Raw genomic sequence first — 20,717 nt, forward strand, 5'->3', positions numbered from 1 at the left:
ACACACCTGTTGCGAGCTCGCTGATTCAAGTGTACCTTTCTGTTTCCTAACATGACGGTGCTGAGACGTGTGGCGGGAAACACGGAATATCATATATATAAATATATATATTTTTTTTTTGGTAATACCTTATTCGATAACACAGTATCATAAAAGTAAATACAATTTCATCACAAGAGGTAAAATAGATAAAACAAATTTCAAAATACAAAAGCGAAGAAGCAAGTTAAAAAACGAATTAAAGTACACAACGGTAATAAAAACAAGCACTGGAGTTGCCAATAGGTCTCGCAGTAGGAAAGTTTGAGCTATTGGTTTTCTAAATGACATTTTATTTTTTTGTTTTGTGATTTACAATGCCCATACTTTTAACTTTTCACATTAGGAAAGTTTGAGCGATTGGTATTGTAAATGACACTTTTTTAATTTATGTGTTGGTTTTGAAAATAGCAAAATTAATAGCTTTGTCAGTTACAATGTCAATAGTTTTAACTTTCGCAAATGTGACACCTATAGCATTTGTAATGCAATGTGTGTTGTATTTACGTGACTTGGATGTATTGATATTACAAATAACAATGGCTTTTAATTTTGTAAATAATTAATACTTAAATAAAAGTTATTGTAATTTATAATGGCAATAGCTTAAACGTTTGTAGATACATTTTGTGAAGATTATGTTCAGTGTATTTTATTGTGACGAAAATCCAAGAGCATTGCATTTGCACCTACACACACATATGTGTTGTAGCACTGAGTGGTGTGAGGGTGAGGGTGAGTGGGTGTGTGAGGGTGAGTGAGGGGGTGTGAGGGTGAGAGTGTGTGAGGGTGAGGGTGTGAGGCTGAGTGAGGGTGAGAGGGTTGTGAGGGGGGGTGAGGATGAGGGGATGAGTGAGGGTGAGGGGGTGTGAGGGAGGGTGAGGGTGAGTGAGGGGGTGTGAGGGTGAGAGTGTGTGAGGGTGAGGGTGTGAGGCTGAGTGAGGGTGAGAGGGTTGTGAGGGGGGTGAGGATGAGGGGGTGAGTGAGGGTGTGAGGGTGAGGGGGTGACCAGTTAGATATGGTTGGTATATGTTAAACATAATGAGGATAAGAAATGGACCGTAGAGCGTTAGATATATATGTTTACGGTATTTGCAAATAGAGGAAAGCGTCCCCACCCCTGCAAGAAATACTGGCAGGATAAAAACACTTATTCATAATTCTATAGGTAGTATTTTTTTTTAGTGAGTTGCATCAGCACGCGTACAAACCAGTAGTAGTTTGCGATAAGGTATATTAATTACAGATATCCATATACTAGGAGTTAAGAGGGAATTGCAGGACTAGGTCGCCCTCCACTCAATCAATCAAAAATCACAAAAAACCTGGTCCTCAGGGCAATTATTCTTATAAATCTGTGAGCATCTGTGGATTGTCAAAAGATCATTCCAATCACACCTCTAAATCTAGAGATTGTTGCCATGCTCCAGACAATTGCCAAAAAATAAAAATAGCCAATCTCTGATAAGCCTATAACTAGACAACACAGTACAAACATTCACTAGAAGGACGACATTTGAAAAAATGTGTGAATAGCTAGATGAGACCTCACGGGCGCACCACCAATGGGGCCCCTGGTTGGTACTCACCAGGATGGCCCTGTTCTCATCATCGGTGTCACCTAGCTTAACGTAAACGTGTCCGACTCCCAAAGGAAAAGAAGACAGTGAATGGTGCAGTGTACGCAAAAACTTATATGTGACAAGGACTAACAACGTTCAACATATAACACAACAACTACTGTGCATACAAGATACAGAACCCTTTTATTTGTATTCTCTTGTTGCCAACAGTAAACATATATACATAAAAAGGAGAGATGCGAATACTACCTATCGATTCGCATTCAGCTCGCTGCCGACATGTTTCATTGCCTTGGTAAAATTCAGGCAATTTCTTCAGGGCAAAGATTATTGAAAAGCCACTGCCAGCAATACTGTGTTTTACGTGCTAACTGGCGGCTTTAACTTTCATACCGTTACAGCTACGTCTTTGTAAAATCATGGACCCACTCCCGATCGGTGAGTATGGTCTTTCCTCCCTTCTATTATTTATCAGTGGAGAATCCTCGTTCGGCGTCTTCTCAGCACCGGAGCTGAGAAGACGCCGAACGAGGATTCTCCACTGATAAATAATAGAAGGGAGGAAAGACCAAGGCAATGAAACATGTCGGCAGCGAGCTGAATGCGAATCGATAGGTAGTATTCGCATCTCTCCTTTTTATGTATATATGTTTACTGTTGGCAACAAGAGAATACAAATAAAAGGGTTCTGTATCTTGTATGCACAGTAGTTGTTGTGTTATATGTTGAACGTTGTTAGTCCTTGTCACATATACGTTTTTGCGTACACTGCACCATTCACTGTCTTCTTTTCCTTTGGGAGTCGGACACGTTTACGTTAAGCTAGGTGACACCGATGATGAGAACAGGGCCATCCTGGTGAGTACCAACCAGGGGCCCCATTGGTGGTGCGCCCGTGAGGTGTCATCTAGCTATTCACACATTTTTTCAAATGTCGTCCTTCTAGTGAATGTTTGTACTGTGTTGTCTAATTATAGGCTTATCAGAGATTGGCTATTTTTATTTTTTGGCAATTGTCTGGAGCATGGCAACAATCTCTAGATTTAGAGGTGTGATTGGAATGATCTTTTGACAATCCACAGATGCTCACAGATTTATAAGAATAATTGCCCTGAGGACCAGGTTTTTTGTGATTTTTGATATTAATTACAGAAACTTTTTTTAAACCCATCTGCACGTTTGACCTCTATATACAGATATGACATTTTCGGTTTATGCTGAAATCATTGAAGGGAAGCATAGTAATTCTTGTTCAAAAGGAGAGAACGAAAAACATATTCAATTGCCCTGGGAAGATCCTGGCAAAAATAAGCTCGCTTGAGTTAATTCACATGTGATGGAAAGCAGGAAGAATGTTCCCGAACATGGTCTGGAAAAAAACACTTTTGTCGCCCAAAAAACTGTAACTTGGAAGTGTATTAGTAAACCAAAAATCTTACTGCCCTAATCCTCTGTTTCCGTAGTAACACTTTGAGCAGTAGGATGTATTTCTGGGAACTAATATGGCATATCTCCTACACGCAGCAAAGAAGGCATAAGTAAGTGTACCATTTACGAGTCTAGGTAAGTCAGTAAATTCATATTTTTAAGAAATATTTAACAAAACCAGTACTCAAATGCATCTGGTTCTGGTGTTGCGGGCTGCTAATCAGCTGCTGTAGGGAAGGAGGGAAGGGGGCGAGTTGGAGCCCGGCACAGCGGCTCATTATATAGCTGGAAGAGGCTTTTGTCGGTGAAGCCGTGGGTGGAGCAACAAATGGGCAGGCTGTTTTTGGGGGGCTATAGGGGGAGCAGATGAAGCTCCAAATATAATTAAAGCGAATCGCTTGTAATATCGGAGCTACGCTGATGCAAATTGAACTATTTAAAAAAAGGTTGGCGAGCACTTGTGAGAAAAAGCGCAGCGCCCGCAAATAAAATTAAAGCGCTATAAATCCGGCGACACATTGATTTAAATCGAAGCATTTTTAAAAAGACCTAAAAAGAGATCAGTGCATGGTCCTCATGACTAGTGGAGCAATAAAGTAAGCAAAACCAGTACTCAAATGCATCTGGTTCTGGTGTTGCGGGCTGCTAATCAGCTGCTGTAGGGAAGGAGGGAAGGGGGCGAGTTGGAGCCTGGCACAGCGGCTCATTATATAGCTGGAAGAGGCTTTTGTCGGTGAAGCCGTGGGTGGAGCAACAAATGGGCAGGCTGTTTTTGGGGGGCTATAGGGGGAGCAGATTAAGCTCCAAATATAATTAAAGCGAATCGCTTGTAATATCGGAGCTACGCTGATGCAAATTGAACTATTTAAAAAAAGGTTGGCGAGCACTTGTGAGAAAAAGCGCAGCGCCCACAAATAAAATTAAAGCGCTTATAAATCCGGCAACACATTGATTTAAATTGAAGCATTTTTTTTAAAAAAGACCTAAAAAGAGATCAGTGCATGGTCCTCGTGACTAGTGGGGCAATAAGTAAGAACAAGACGGAGGGAAGACAGAGAAGGGGAGGGGGGAGGAGAAATGCGACACGGCGGGCAGGGGAGGGGGCCAAGCGGGGAGAGCGGCGATGAGGGTGTGAAGCAGCAGGGGCCTATGAAGTGAAGCTAAGCTTCACTTCAAAGGTGTGGGAGGAGTGCTGCTACGGCCTGGGGGAAGCTGGCTGGGGAGGGGAGGAGAAATCCAAGTAAGGCTGTGCGCGGGGAGAGAGAGGGGAGGTGCTGGAGCTGGGGAACAGATGGCCGTGAAAGTTTATGGCCCAAAAGCGCGTGCCTGTGGCCACGTGAACTCGAAGAAAACCGCATGAAAAAACCCGTGGTTTCACGAGTATTTTGAGCACTTGAATTCTCGCTCCGCTCAATGCGCATGCGCATTGATAGGTCCCGAGACCTAAAAATAGGAAGAGAATGGAAGGTGTACCTGGTGATTCAATGGGCAAAGAGTTCCAAATAATGAGGTGTACACAATAAAAAGTGAGTGAAGCAAATGGAGTTATTCACCTAGCGCCCAGCCAGGCGCTTATGGGAAAAAATGGGGAGAGAACAATGCCTCATTACAACAGAGCCTGAGCACTACATTTCCAGTTCAGGAGGCTCTTTGCACATGGATCCGCTCAATTCAGTTCAGATTCATTTTATTGATCAGTTACTTGAAAATCAACATATTAATTTTTTTTAGATGTCTTCCAATGGCGTTAAAGGTTTGATAAAATGATAATATTGTCCCGGTCTGCGCTACAGAAGCTAAAAGGGATGCACTTCTTGTATTTTTCATGTATAAGATAGTGCTGTGTTTCGTGGAACAGTGTCTTACCACTTCACCGTTATACGAAAATATGCGGACGTGGAACTAAAATGCTGCGCTTGGAGTACATGTAACGGCACGTAACCCACCAGGTAACAATTCTTCAGAGTGCAAACAAAGCACTCTGAAGAGTTGTTACCTGGTGGGTTACGTGCCGTATGAAATTAAAATATGTTTGGGGGGAAATGCCCCAATGAAGATAGCTGCTGACAGGAAAGAAATTAAAATGGGGCGCAACCTGAATAATGGCGACGGTACAAGGGCGAGATGAGATGACAAGTGATGCCACAACCCTTGGTGCTCTGCTGCGCGATCCTGCAGTGCCAGTCCAAGCCAGAGGGGGCGCCGTAGAGGCCGATTGATGCTGCCGGGCAGTGACGCCAGAGTACAGCTCGCTCTGCTTTGGCTGCTGCGCTCCCAGCTTACAGTTCTCGTGTGCAGAGGTATGCTGGTGCCCCTGCAGCCGTGCACAGGGGACAGTCCAGGCGCAGTCCCTACTCCCCCCAGCGTGAAGTCCCACTCCCCGCCCAGAGATCTAGCTTCAAGCTGCCGCCTCCGCTGCTGTGGTGGACAGCTCCTCTGCATACTTCCCTACCCCAAACCAGGCGGAAAGCTCACCTGGTTGAGCGCAGCAGCGCACGGATTCCAGCCCTGTGGGCTCAAGGAAAGGAGGATGTGTCCAAATGGCCAGAGCTGCCGGCTTTGGAGCAGGGGAACCAGGTTCGAGTCCGGGGTCGGGTCAACATTCTGTGATTCTGAGCAATTCACTTAATCTCCGCGTGCCTAACAAAAATGTCCTTCTGTAATGTAACTAGTGCTCCTGTAAAGCGCTCCAATACATAGGATCTAGTCAGCGCTATATAAAACTGCAAAAAAGAAAAGAGGCAACGGAGTGAATGACACGTGAGTCCTATTGCGACAGCGAGGTGTATGAAATACACGTTTCCTTCAATGAAGGCCCCGTGATGCTCGGGGCTTAGAAACACAGAAGTGCGGTATTGTGTGCCTCATAAAACAAGCTACTGTTGTTATTGTTATTAAAGTGAGTAGATACTTGGAAGCGAGGTTCACCTTACTTACACCCTCTGGAGCAGAGACAGTTCCACTCACGGTGTGCTCTTTCCGAGACACCCCAAGTCTGTGACTGATCTCAGAGAAATCTTGCCGGCAATGGGTATTAGTCAACGGGCGTTGTTTTAATTCCAAAGATGTGTGTGCATTCGGGAAAGGGGTCATCCGTAAATTCACGTTCCAGGGTTAGACTCACGAGTGATCACAGTGTGCGTAGGTGCTGGCCCCCAATAGAGACTCACACCCCGGGAAATGGATGCGCTGTTTGCATGAGACTTGACTGTGTTGTGTGTATAAGATCAGACTCTGTAGTTTGAAAATAGAGAAAGTAAACATGAAAGTCAGACTTGCATGGAAATGGAACCTATCTTGAACACCAGTGACGCGACTCTGCACGTGTTTTCAGCAGCCGCAGCCATGTGTGACCCCCGGCATAAAAGCGGCCAAAACTTGCTGTTCTACACCTTGTTGTCCGGCGCCCCTGGATGTAATAGAGGTTTCTGCTCCATGTATTTCAAATGAGTTTTGGAATATGCCAAGTTCTGACCTTAAAAATGCTCCATGTTTCTACTTTCTAATGAGCCTCGGGGCCTGTTTGCCTCTGGATCGATAAAGTGCTCACTGCCTGTACTCAATATGGTTTTGCTGGACCTCGGGCTCATTATTCATTGGCAGAATATGAGAATGCCATAAAATACCATAATTTGGAGATAATAGCAAATATACAGCAAACGTAAAAAACAAGAGCGGCTGGGAAACTGAAAGTACGGCCGGCCAGCCATGATTAATTAGGGGAGGAGAAGCCGCACAGCACACGCTGGGAGAAGCCCTTTGATGTGCTGTGCGGCCGTGAAAAAATACAATTAGGAGGGAGGGAGGGAGGCTGATGCGCGTGCTTGTTTGGTTACGTGATTCACGTGAACTTAAAGAAAACCGCAGCAAGAAGCCCTTGGTTTGACGAGGATTTTGAGCACTTGAATTCTCGCTCCGCTCAATGCGCTTGCGCGCATTGATAGGTCGCAAGACCTATCAAGTTCAGTCTAGTTTGTTCCAGGGCTAGAAAGTGCTAATTAATAAAGTGCTAGATGATATAATAACACAATTATACCGCTTGGTATCCTACTCCAATCTCAGTTGAGCAAACTTTGTTCGTATTTGCCATGCTTTCCCCAGAAATTTTGCAACTCCGCAAATTACCATCATAGATGTAGTGTCTGTTGTTAGAATGCGGAGAGCCACTGAATATTGCCTTGTTCCCAGTTCTCTACAAACTGGTCTTAGCCATCTTCTTCTGGGCCCCCTGTACGCCCTACAGGCAAACAAGAAGTGAGCTAGGGACTCAGTGGGATTAGCACACCCCGGGCAGGTAGCTTGATGGTGAGAGAGGTCTCTCCAGCTTCTAGTAAAGACATTCAGGGGTAGGGTTCCATACCTTAATTTCAAAAACAATGTTCTGTCTCTCAGGTTTCTAATGAAATCAAGAAAGGGTTCTATCTTCCTCTCTGGCTCATGGTCCAGGAACTGGTCAGTTAAAAGGCCCCCCTTTAGATTTTTCAAGTCTCTTGCTTGAATCCACTCCCAATAGAGTTTCTTGATGGTTTCTTTCGGGGGTGGTAACTGAGTGATCCACTCTTCACTTAGCCCCAAATTGATCGCCAGGTCCCTCAATTTTTTCAGCCAGCCAATTTTTATTGGAGAGTTCAAAGTAATAAGATCATCAAGGACAGCAGCATAGTTGGCAAGCTCCGGTGTCATTCTAAGGCGTACCCAATAAAGTAAAGGCCGAAGGCCAACAATGTCTTCAAAAGAGCGGCAACCCATGTCGTGGAGTAATGGTTTTAAGGGAGTGGAAGTAGGGAGACACACTAGCTCTCTAAGAAACTTATTCTCTGCTTTGACTAGGTCTGGGACAAAGCCCCACAGTTCTGACCCTTAGGTTGCAGCTGCCAGGGCCTTACCATCGTAGACTGCTAAAGCAGGGCTAATGGGTCTGCTAGAGGTCGCACGATGATCTCTAGAGATAGCTCCCGCCACTCTTTTAAGGCTTAAAAGCATTTTAGCTACGTGGGAGTCCCACTTCATTTTACGGTTTATCCTGACTCCCAAGTAGTCAAAGGCTTCCACTTCCTCAAGTAAAATGCCATTAAGGGAAACATTAATCCTCCTAACCTTCTTGCTGCTAGACAGCACCGTTAGTTTAGTTTTGGTGGTGTTAATTGTGAGCCCACGTTCCGCACAAAAGGCATTAAACCTATTTAAAAGTTTCTGGAGACCAGAGGGGGTTTTGGACATTAGGAGGGTGTCGTCTGCAAAGAGGAGGGCCGGTATCTTTTCACCTGCCAGGGTGGGGGCATCCACTGGGTCCTCCCTCAAATGGTCTGCCACCCCATTTATAAAGAGGGAGAAAAGGGTGGGAGCCATCACACATCCCTGGCGGACCCCCCTCTGTACTGGTATTCTCTCAGTCAGTTCTCCTGCACTCCCCCATCTGATTCTCGCGTAGGTACCATCGTGCAATCTTTTGAATAACTCTAGGAGATATAGCGGTAGGCCCATGTCATGCAGCACCTGCCACAGTTTCGCTCGCGGTACATGGCCAAAAGCAGTTTTAAGATCAATAAAGGCCAAGTACAACGACCCCTTGCCAATGGACACAGTTTTCCAATATGTAGCTGTAAATCTGAAGACTTGGTCCATTGTACCTATTTTCTGCCTAAATCCTGCTTGTAGGTGCGTTAATATGTCTCCCTCCTCTAACTAAGCCACCATTCTGGAGATCAGAACCCTGCCAAAAACCTTATGGATTACATCAATTAAGCTTATTGGTCTGTAGTTGGCAGGATCCTCTCTCATCCCCTTCTTGTGTATTGCGACCACTTCCGCTCCTTTCCAGGAATCTGGGACTGAATGGCCCTGTAACAGGAGATTCATCAAGTGTAAAATTAGATTGGCCCAAACAATGGGGTCATGGAGAATTAAATCGCCAGGTAAGCCATCCGGGCCAGCAGCCTTTCCAGGGGCTATGCTATTAATGGCTGCCTGAACCTCAGAGAGTGTAATGGGATCAACTAATTCAGGATTCGTAGTCTCTGGCTCGGGGTCTAGTTGGACAGCCGGTATTTGCTCAGCACCATCCTCACAGCTATAAAGATTTAAAAAGTGGGAAAACCATTGTTGTTCGGTTATATTGTTTGGGACGGAGTCAGTTCCCCTTCTAGTTAGTGTATTTATTAGATCCCAGAAGAGAGTTGGGTCTTTTAAAAAGGCTGCCTTCCTGAGTTCCTGCCAGTGATCCTCCTACCATGCCCATTTTGTCGATACAGTGATTTTTCTATATTCTCGTCTCGCTAACCTTACGGCCACAGGATCTTTTTTCCGTAGAGCTATAAAGATGGCTTTTCTCCTTTCTCAGCATTCTGCGGTAAACCAGGGATTGCCACTTTTATATGCAAGATTTTTCCTACCTCTAGTCCCCTCAATTTTGAAATGGGAGCCTATGATATCTATAAAGGCCTTATAAGATTCACTGAGATCAAACCCAGGCATGGGGTTGAGCATGGAATTAAAAAGGGAGAGTTACACTGTCTTAGATGCCACCTGGAGAGATATACTAGACAGTGTTTCCTCCTGACATGCCACCTTATGCCATTTTAACCTGTGATTGCACTTAGATGGAACTACTGCTTTTGAGGAAAGATGAGGATTTATGAGCTTCCCCTTAGCTTCACATCTGATGCCAGCGCAAAGTGGATTGTGGTCTCTATCGGGCATCTGTTTGACCTCCATATCTACTACGTTCCCCCATAATCTTAAATCTAGGATGATATAATCAATGCATGAGGGGCCATTCAGCCTGTTAAATGTCATAGACCCATTGGGGTCCGAAGTTGTTCTCCCGTTAAGGGCCCGCAGATTGTATTCCAGTGTCAGAGCATTTATCTGTAGGGCCCTGACCGTCCATCTCTTAATGGGACTCAGGTTTAATACAGGGATAGAGTATTTCATATCTTCCGCGCTAGTCCCCAGCAGATCTTCCTTACTTAGGGGTTCATACGTACAATTTAAATCACCTCCTAAGATGATATTGGATCGTGGAGGGATACCTGCTAAAGCCGTTTCCAGGGATAAAACTGTGATCGAGTTTTGATTGCTTCGGCTTCCTCTAGCGTATACATTAAAAAGGTCAACTCTATTGCCATTCAGGGGTCCTTTAAAGGATAAGTGTAGGATGTCCTCTGAATTTGCATTATGGACAGAAATATCTAAATTAATTGTTATCTTAACCCATATATGTAGGCCTCCCGATGGGCGACCCAAGCCTTGAGTTACGGCAGGGACAAAGAAGGTGGTATAGCCAGACTTATACAAGGGTACCAAGCTCCACGTCTCCTGGAACATGCAAATCTCATATTTATCAATGAATTCATGCCAATCTGGAATATCCAGTTTCTTTTTGAGGATGCCCTTCCACTCAGTAAGGGTCCTGCTACTTGTTAAGTGTGAACTAGGTAATAGTGAGCTCATAGGAGCGTTCAGTGTATTCGCTACTCCTATTCCACTTAGAACCGTAGGTGATGCATTGGTGAGTCAATCAACCTCACCCAAGCCTGCAAAGGGGGTAAATCTGTTTGATGTTTGGATGTTACAAACTGTCCCTCCCAAGGTGTTGTAATAATATGGCTTGCTTATCCTAGGTTGCCGAGGTATTAGTGACCTAGGATAAAAGTAGCTCAAGTCGTGTATCCTTATCCCCTCTCCACCGATCTCAGACACCTGGTACCAGTCATTTAGGTACGGAATGACCCTTCGGTCCCTGAAATTAATGATTATTACATCTCCCTGAGTGTCTTTCGGCCTCTGGCCTACCCACCCAAGCCTTCTCACATTTATGATTTCCCCATTGATATTGGGAGGTAGTGGTCTATTATTCACTAACCAATAAATCACTTTGTTTTTTAGGTCAGTGTACACTTCCTTTATCCCTGGTTTCAATTCTGGGACCCTTGTCAATATTGCCACGTATGGGGCGGCTTCTGGGGGCAAGTCAATCTCTACATTCGAGCCTTTGGAATTCCTGGGATCTAACATCCTCCCACTACGTTCTCAACACATATCTGCTGTTTTACTTGGGGGTGCTTCGGATTCCTTCGCCCTAGGTGTTTTAAATGTTTGTAGGTCGATATTGGTTTTAGAGGGGACCTGTATTTTTTCTGATACCTGAGATGTTGGTTTGGCAATTTTATTCCCTTTACTTAAAGGTGTCAATTTAGGGATATTATACACTTTACTTAGGTTGTCTGTTCCAGATTTCTTACTATTATCTGCTAGCAAACCTTTTAATAGGGTTGTGTTTGAGGTTATAGCTACTTCTAAGGGCTCCAGCTGAGTTGCTAGCCTTTTAGTTCTTTCCACAAGGGGTAACAATAAGGATCTTACCAAGTGCTCTATGTTCCCTATTAGGTCTTGATGTGGGGAGGGGAGAGCCAGTGTCTGGGCTGGGATTGTGTTCTTAGTTCCTATCTTCCTCATCATTGGGGGATTCCGGACAATATTAGGTAATTTTGCCCGCCTACCTTTGTGGGTATTCCCCCCCTCTTTCTCTTTAATGTAGGCTTATTGATTGGTGGTAGGGGTATAAGTTGCAGATTGTTCTTTGGAATAGACATTAAGGGATGGAGTATCAAGGATTCCTCAGGGATAATTTCTAGTGAGGGGTCTATGCTGGAATTCCTATTACTATAAGGTGTACTAGTCTCCGATAGTGTGGCAGCATTGCAAAAAATAGAGGGGATACTGATGTCATTGTTAGCAGATGTTGTCTTCCTACTATTCAAGTTAGGGGTTGTGGCTAATTGGATTGGCCCTAGCGAAGAGCGTCTGTTCTGGAGCTCTGTGGATAGACGACGCTCCACCATTTCAATCTCCTGCCCGAGCGCCGAAGCAGCTTTTGTAAGATACTGCTAATCCGTACCCCTTAATGACCCTCCCTCTAGTAATATCTTACCCTTATCTGCCTTTGCGCCCTTTGGAGACATTGTTCATGGACGCTAATAAGCTGATGCGCTAAGTTGCTTAAGCTACAAGATTGCACAATGATCTAATAAGCAAAGCAAACCAGGAAATATATGATGTTAAAACATACGGATGATTGCAGCCCAGTTCAGAGTTGTAGTTTGTAGGGGTGCTGGTTATCTCGGGGCATGGATGTCAATAGTATGGCCCGTCCCGGCCTCCTCTGGCCCCTGAGGGCCACAGAGGGCTCGCCCTTTGCCCGGGTTTAGCCCGGCGCGTCCCGCACGCGTCCTCGCGGGACGAGGGACCGAGCGCGTCTTTATGCGCCTCCTGGCGCGTGGAGATTCGGCGTCCTGCCCCTAAGGATCCTGGGGCTTGTAGGTGGCCAGCAAGCTGACCGGCGGAGCCAAGCCCGGCCGGTCGACAGTGGGAGCAAACAGCAGGAACAGGGGGGCGGAGCCAAGCCAGGCCGCGGAAGAGGGAGCAGCGAGTCCAGAAGGTCACCCCCGTGGAAGTTACAGCGTCTTACAGGCACCGGGGAACTCGGCCCGAGCGCGTCTTTATGAGACTTCTGGCACGTGGAGATTCGGCGTCCTGCCCCTAAGGATCCTGGGGCTTGTAGGCGGCCAGCAAGCCGACCGGCGGAGCCAAGCCCGGCCGGTCGACAGTGGGAGCAAACAGCAGGAACAGGGGGGCGGAGCCAAGCCCGGCCGTGGAAGAGGGAGCAGCGAGTCCAGAAGGTCAGCCCCAGTGGAAGTTACAGCGTCTTACAGGCACCGGGGAACTCGGCCCGAGCGCGTCTTTATGCGCCTCCTGGCGCGTGGAGATTCGGCTTTGTGCCCCTAAGGATCCTGGGGCTTGTAGGCAGCCAGCAAGCCGACCGGCGGAGCCAAGCCCGGCCGGTCGACAGTGGGAGCAAATAGCAGGAACAGGGGGCGGAGCCAAGCCCGGCCGCGGAAGAGGGAGCAGCGAGTCCAGAAGGTCAGCCCCAGTGGAAGTTACAGCGTCATATATATATATATATATATATATATATATATATCCAAATCAAAAGGTGAGCCCCAATGAGAGAGCCCCAGGTACGTGGTAATCTTCGAATCTTTATTTGAAAGCAGCTTGTGGCAGACAATTTCGCGCTGACATTCATCCGATAATGAGCCCTCCAGACGCGTTTCTGAAACAAAAGTTCCCTTCCTCAGTGGTTTAGGCTCCTCTGCAACATCGAGCCCAGTCCTGCACCAAACATTTGTATAGGAACCTGCCCCAGTGGGCGTGGCCTGTACCATGGCCTTGTGGTCCTCGTAGTGTCAGGGAAAAATTAAACCTCATGTGAGTTAGGTTCGACGTGCAGAACAATAAATTGTCAGTGTTCCCCAAGTGGGTTGACGAACTGCAGGCTCTTATGTCTGTCACTTTCACCAGCTGCTTCCTCGAACACCGCCTCCCGTGAAAATGATGAAGCCAGCTTGCCTTCATTATCGGGACCCGCTTGCCATGCGGTGGGTCTCTCTCGCGGCTGAGCTCCAGCCGCTTTATATCCAAATCAAAAGGTGAGCCCCAATGAGAGAGCCCCAGGTACGTGGTAATCTTCGAATCTTTATTTGAAAGCAGCTTGTGGCAGACAATTTCGCGCTGACATTCATCCGATAATGAGCCCTCCAGACGCGTTTCTGAAACAAAAGTTCCCTTCCTCAGTGGTTTAGGCTCCTCTGCAACATCGAGCCCAGTCCTGCACCAAACATTTGTATAGGAACCTGCCCCAGTGGGCGTGGCCTGTACCATGGCCTTGTGGTCCTCGTAGTGTCAGGGAAAAATTAAACCTCATGTGAGTTAGGTTCGACGTGCAGAACAATAAATTGTCAGTGTTCCCCAAGTGGGTTGACGAACTGCAGGCTCTTATGTCTGTCACTTTCACCAGCTGCTTCCTCGAACACCGCCTCCCGTGAAAATGATGAAGCCAGCTTGCCTTCATTATCGGGACCCGCTTGCCATGCGGTGGGTCTCTCTCGCGGCTGAGCTCCAGCCGCTTTATATCCAAATCAAAAGGTGAGCCCCAATGAGAGAGCCCCAGGTACGTGGTAATCTTCGAATCTTTATTTGAAAGCAGCTTGTGGCAGACAATTTCGCGCTGACATTCATCCGATAATGAGCCCTCCAGACGCGTTTTTGAAACAAAAGTTCCCTTCCTCAGTGGTTTAGGCTCCTCTGCAACATCGAGCCCAGTCCTGCACCAAACATTTGTATAGGAACCTGCCCCAGTGGGCGTGGCCTGTACCATGGCCTGGTGGTCCTCGTAGTGTCAGTGGGGCTCACCTTTGATTTGGATATAAAGCGGCTGGAGCTCAGCCGCGAGAGAGACCCACCGCATGGCAAGCGGGTCCCGATAATGAAGGCAAACTGGCTTCATCATTCTCACGGGAGGCGGTGTTCGAGGAAGCAGCTGGTGAAAGTGACAGACACAAGAGCCTGCAGTTCGTCAACCCACTCGGGGAACACTGACAATTATTGTTCTGCACGTCGGACCTAACTCACATGAGGTTTATTTTTTTCCCTGACACTACGAGGACCACAAGGCCATGGTACAGGCCACGCCCACTGGGGCAGGTTCCTATATCTATGTTTGGTGCAGGACTGGGCTCGATGTTGCAGAGGAGCCTAAACCACTGAGGAAGGAAACTTTTGTTTCAGAAACGCGTCTGGAGGGCTCATTATCGGATGAATGTCAGCGCGAAATTGTCTGCCACAAGCTGCTTTCAAATAAAGATTCGAAGATTACCACGTACCTGGGGCTCTCTCTTTGGGGCTCACCTTTTGATTTGGATATAAAGCGGCTGGAGCTCAGCCGCGAGAGAGACCCACCGCATGGCAAGCGGGTCCCGATAATGAAGGCAAACTGGCTTCATCATTCTCACGGGAGGCGGTGTTCGAGGAAGCAGCTGGTGAAAGTGACAGACACAAGAGCCTGCAGTTCGTCAACCCACTCGGGGAACACTGACAATTATTGTTCTGCACGTCGGACCTAACTCACATGAGGTTTATTTTTTTCCCTGACACTACGAGGACCACAAGGCCATGGTACAGGCCACGCCCACTGGGGCAGGTTCCTATATCTATGTTTGGTGCAGGACTGGGCTCGATGTTGCAGAGGAGCCTAAACCACTGAGGAAGGAAACTTTTGTTTCAGAAACGCGTCTGGAGGGCTCATTATCGGATGAATGTCAGCGCGAAATTGTCTGCCACAAGCTGCTTTCAAATAAAGATTCGAAGATTACCACGTACCTGGGGCTCTCTCTTTGGGGCTCACCTTTTGATTTGGATATATATATATATATATATATATATATATTTCAAAAGCACTTCCCTTCAAATCAGGAATGCTGACGCCATGTCTTTGCGCAGAAATTCTTTATTCGTCAGCTGGAACTGCTAGACGCGTTTCGCCTGCCCAGCAGGCTTGCTCACTGACTCTGATCTCTGATTGGGAGGCGGCAGGTGAACCCAAGCAAACTAAGGAGCAATATATATAAAAAAATTAAAAAAAAAAATTTCATTCAACTCTCCCTGATTCTTCAGGGGAGCTTCTTTAATTGTATAGTATTTTCATTCATACTGATAATAATTTTCCTCTTTCCTTTCCTATCTTCTCAAAATCTACATGCATCATTAAGAAATATCAATGATGATTCCTTTAAATATCACGTAATGTTACAGAGCTTCCAGGATCGCGCAACATTATTTATTCACTTATTTCATTTACTTTTCTGAATAAATGCTCTCTAAGAAAAAACAGCATACACGTGTTTTGCATTATATTCTTGGCTCCCTCAGGAGTGTTAATTACTGCTTCAAACACATCTTGTTCAACCTTGTGCTTGTTCCCCTTTCGCTTAATGTATTTAGAGGGCTATGACAGGTTCTGGACCTGAAGCCAATGATGTAATCCTTGAAACATGAGTTGCAATTTAAATCCCTAAAATTGTTGGGCCCCAGGAATTTAATTAATTTATTAAATGTTATGATGAATTTTGAATAAAAATTGTGGATGGTCTTTATTGGGATGTTTTATAGAACGGAGCAGAAAAAGTTAAAACTGAAAGACCCCATACTGGACTGCCTCAAAAACGTGTAAAATGGATTCAATAGAGCTAAATTGAGCCTAAACATTGGGTTGGCCTGCACTGCTCTGGACATATTCTTATTTGTCTCAGCGATTGACATATATAATTAAATAAATAAATACATAATTTTGGGTATGCCAACCATTAGTCCACCATTTAACCCGTTGGGTGCGTTGGACGGCCGTCGGACGTCCGACTTGACAGTGGGCGTTTGTGGAGGACGGCACACGCCCACTCATTAATTCACCCGCACTGTGGAGGAATTCGCGCCACAGTCAACGGGTTAAAGTAAATTGTTGGGTCATCTCAATAAACTAAACAATGCCAAAAAATCTAAAACTATGCCAATATAGCCTTAGAGCACGCCACAGTCGAAGTAGAAGGAGTTTAACAAGGGAGCAGGCCTTTAATGGCTGGTAGAGCCAACTACTGAGGGCTCTGAGACTATTACAACATTCTGCCCCTAGAGGTCATAATGTTCTAATTTGTAAAACAAAGACCTCAAGGGGCCCAAAAGTTTTGAAACCCCCTCTGGCTTTGTGAGGTCTTCGTTCACAGAAACAGCTGTTATCAAACATTGGAATGTTGATGCTCTGGGCTTCTACCAGCCATTAGAAGCCCAGATCACTCCATTGTCTTCAATGCAGAACTCAACATTGCAATGTTCTAATATAGCCTTATAGCCCGCCGTAGTGGGCTATACCGGCTATTAAAGGCCCGCTGAATCGTTAAAGGCCCGAGCTGAAGGCGCGGGACTTTAACGACACAGCGGGACTTTAATTGCCGGTATAGCCCTGCTACGAAGGGCTATAAGGCTATTAGAACATTCTGCCACTAGAGGGCAGAATGTTCTAACAAATTAAACAAAGGGTTCGCGAAGCTCGAGGGGATATAAATCCCCTCGAGCTTCGAGAAGCCTTTGTAGAACATTGGAATGTTGCTCTGCGGGCCTTTACCGGCCCGTAGAAGCAGGGAGCACTCCATTGTCTGCAATGGAGCTCCCAACATTCCAATGTTCTAATAAATAGTAAGGATCATTTTACAATGCTCCACTTGCATTATCACAGGGGTGCACCTAATCCCCCACTTTCCAGCACAGTTCTTGTGTAGCTAGGGTGCCATGAGCCCCGGTGCAAGCAAGGACATGATCCTCCTTGACCCCAGGTTGTGTAGTAAAAGAATACCATATTTAGGATGTAATCGGTTGCTCACATCCGGGCTCTAGTACCACTGCATTGGTGGACCTCATTAACGTTATGACTGCTGCCTTCAATAGATAATTTCCCATAATTTCAATGACCCTAAAAAGGCGAACAATATAACCATCGAACTATATATCAATTAAAATCAAAGCAATGTAAAGAAGGGCAAAATTATGTGTTTAAATCTGATGTTTGAATACTGAAAAAACAAAGAAACTCTTGACAACACCTTTTCATACTGTTTTAACACTTAGCCTAAAGTTCCTAAGGACAATCGCTGTCCTCCTGGTTGTCTGCTTTTGCAGTAAGGATGAAATACTACAGCCTTTACCATTGTATGCAGATTTATTTCTTCAACTTTTGGCACAAAAATACTTAACTTACATAACCAGACACAAGACGTTTCTCAAAACACTACTACATATCTCTTCAACAGTCTCTAGACCAGCATTCCTCTATGGACGGAGCAGGTTCTGCGGAAAAGCTATAACTTTCTAATGATGCACCAGCTATAAAAACATGCTTTGTAGTGTAGACAACTCACACATTATCCCGCAATACACACCTTCCATTTACGGTGTGCCAGGTACTTCTGCAGTAGGACTTGAGATTTCAGGCGCACTTTGGACTTCTTCGCCTTAGCAGGGAGGTCATTCAACCATGCATGCTTCAGACACTGAGCGGCACTTATTCTGCAACTGTCAAGAAGAGTGTAAGGTCAATACCGCTTCAAAAAGATAAATATACTTTGCTGAGCAGGTCGCCAAGAGTGATCTTTAATGACACCTGTATACACAGTATGTAGTAGCTGCGTAGAAGAAGACTTGGAGACAATTTCATAAGACGTAAACATCTCACCTAGAAGAACTGAATCAAAAGAAAACATTTTGATAGTTGCAAAGGAAGACTATGGAATGGGTCCCTTGACACAGGGGTAGCCATAAAGGATGTCATGCTAGAAGAGTGACACCTGGCATAATGGGGTGAATCAGCAGAGGATCCTGCATGAGTAATAGGATAAATGCAAAAAACAAGAGTACAGTGTGCATGACCCCTGATAGCAAGAAAGGTAGTCCCAGCTGAAGCCACACAAGACAGGTATTGGTATCCCGGAGTTCCCAAGCAGTAGACACATATGCATAGATGCATCAAGGTAAAATCCGCTCGTAAAGGTATTTTTGACCGGTATTTTTGCATTTGGGATGCATCATCTCAAATTTAAAAATCGAAAAATTCGGAAATCGCAAAATTGCGATTACTTGCATTTAAGGAATCTCAAATTGAGATTCCTTAAATGCAATGGATTCAAGTTTAAAAAATAGCGATTTCGCTAATAGGGCTCGCAAATTACCATGAAGTTGAACTTCATGGTAATTTGCAAAAACTTTGAAAAATGTACTGAAGTGTATTTTTCAAAGTTTCATGTTGCACACACACATGCCCTCAGGGCATGTGTGTGCGCAACATATGAACAAAGATCAATTTCAGGGGTGCAACAGGGTGTCCTTTGGACACCCCATGTCTTCCCATTCATTCCTATGGGCCTCTATGCCCATAGGAATGAATGGGGAGGTATTCCTTAATTGCGACTCGCAATTTGCGAGTCGCAATTAAGGAATTTTAAGAAATCTCTATTTGTTTTGTGATTTCTTCATGCATTGCATTTTGCTATTCCTTAATAGCGAATCGTTATTTTTCGCTATTAAGGAATAGCAAAATGGGTTCTTGATGCATCTAGGGGTAAGCCACTGCCGTTCTTCCCAAAAATGATTTTAAGGCTCTTTCTCCTCATAGTTAATAATGAACTTGGAAAACTCGTTTAGGTGCTGGGCCACCCACCATCTCGAACACTCTCCCCTTTTTTCTGTTCTTCTCTATTTCCCTGTGCCTCTCCCTCTTCTTTATTTCCCACCTCCTTTTTTCTTTCCCATCTCCATCATTCACACCACACCCCTTGCTCACCTGTATGCCATCTCTGTCCATTTTTCTCGGTATACCTCTCTCACCTTTGTTTCTCTCCCTCTCTTCTTCTCCATACCCCTCTCCTCCTCTCGTCCCATCCCTGTCTCCTTTTAAATGCCCCTACCTCGATCCTTGTTCCCTCTTCTACTCAGTGTATGTTAGTTCTAGTTTCATGCACTCATATTTGTCTCATAAATAAATGTAGTTGGTTTCCAGTGTCGTCCTAAGATGCCCAGATCTTCAGTAAACTGCAAGTCACGAATAAGAGCCCTGTACAAACTGTAAAATGTAATATTTCAGCAAGATGTCACAATTTTCTGTGATAAAAATAACTTTACAGGTACAATTAAGGGAAACAAACATATTAACTAATCACGTATTCAATCATACCTTTCAAAACAAATGACTCACAGCCACGATGTGCCCTGCAGGAGGTTAATGAGAGAGGCTCTTGCATGAAGCCTAATTAAAGAACTGCCATAAACAGTTCCCGTCAATATTCTCACCTAAGGTTTTCTCATGATTGGCTATCAAGGGGCACAATTCATACATACAGCCAGCGAAAGCACATTTTCGATGCACTGGTGCAAACTTTATGTGAGTTAACACAATTATACCCTTACCTAGAAACATTTAACAAGCATTTTCAATGCAATATGTCTCAGATTTGTGAGAGTTAGAGCTATTGACATTGTAAATAACATGTCTTTTTGATTTGGAGTGGAGTGGATGTATGTGGTTTGGAGGGGAATTATGTGGGTTGAAATTGAATTGTTAGTTGTGAAATTGTGTGGGTCGAATTTGTGTGGTGTGCAGTGTATTTGTGTAATGGAATTATGTGGCATGGTGAATAGATAAGAGGGAGAGATGCACAGAATAGATAGAAAGGAAGATAGAGAAGGATAGGAGATTTGTGCACGAAGTAGTAAAGAAGCTCCAGACAGAGGAGCAAAAAGAGTGTGTAAGAAAGGGGAAAAGAAGGGGAGAGCAGGCAACAGGTGCATAAAGAAGGAGCAGCTGTGTATGCAGAAGACATCCCAAGAACCGGAGTAGAGCGTGGGTTTGAGGGGCAAGGGAAAGAAGCTGCGCTCGAAGACCTGAGGTGAACCAATATGAGCAAGGTGGGAAGAGAGTGTGAGAGAGAGAGAAAGACGCGAGTCAGAGAGGCACCCAGGGGGAGGCGAGAGGGGCACAGGTGCACAGTACAGGAAGGTAGCATGTGTGAGCAGGCCGTATAGAGGAGACAGGGAGTGTGAGGGAGAGATGAGAGGGGGCAGTGGAATTGCTAGATGAGAGGGGGTAGTCGGAGTGTGAGAGGCAGTGGGTGTGTGAGAAAAAGATGACAGTGTTGGTGGAAGTGTGAGGCAGAGATGAGTTGTATTGAAATTGCTGTGGAATTTTGTGGAGTAGAGTTGTGTAGTGAAAATATGTGGATTGGTGTGCTT

General features: G+C 45.3%; 1 protein-coding gene across 4 annotated transcripts in view; it reads right to left on the minus strand.

The window, feature by feature from the left end:
• The window catches only part of MYLK3 (myosin light chain kinase 3), a 709,471-nt gene that overhangs the window by 38,616 nt on the left and 650,138 nt on the right, over positions 1-20,717 (minus strand). For 3 of the 4 annotated variants that reach the window (XM_086945117.1, XM_086945116.1, XM_086945114.1), the window contains exon 12: positions 17,876-18,008. In XM_086945117.1, coding sequence (XP_086801243.1) covers positions 17,876-18,008 — 133 coding nt within the window. Of the gene's footprint in view, positions 1-17,854; positions 18,009-20,717 lie in introns of all 4 variants that reach the window. The other variant, XM_086945115.1, reaches the window with a different exon arrangement.

Source organism: Lissotriton vulgaris, chromosome 12 (assembly GCF_964263255.1).
Source record: "Lissotriton vulgaris chromosome 12, aLisVul1.2, whole genome shotgun sequence".
Taxonomy (NCBI): Eukaryota; Metazoa; Chordata; class Amphibia; order Caudata; family Salamandridae; genus Lissotriton; species Lissotriton vulgaris.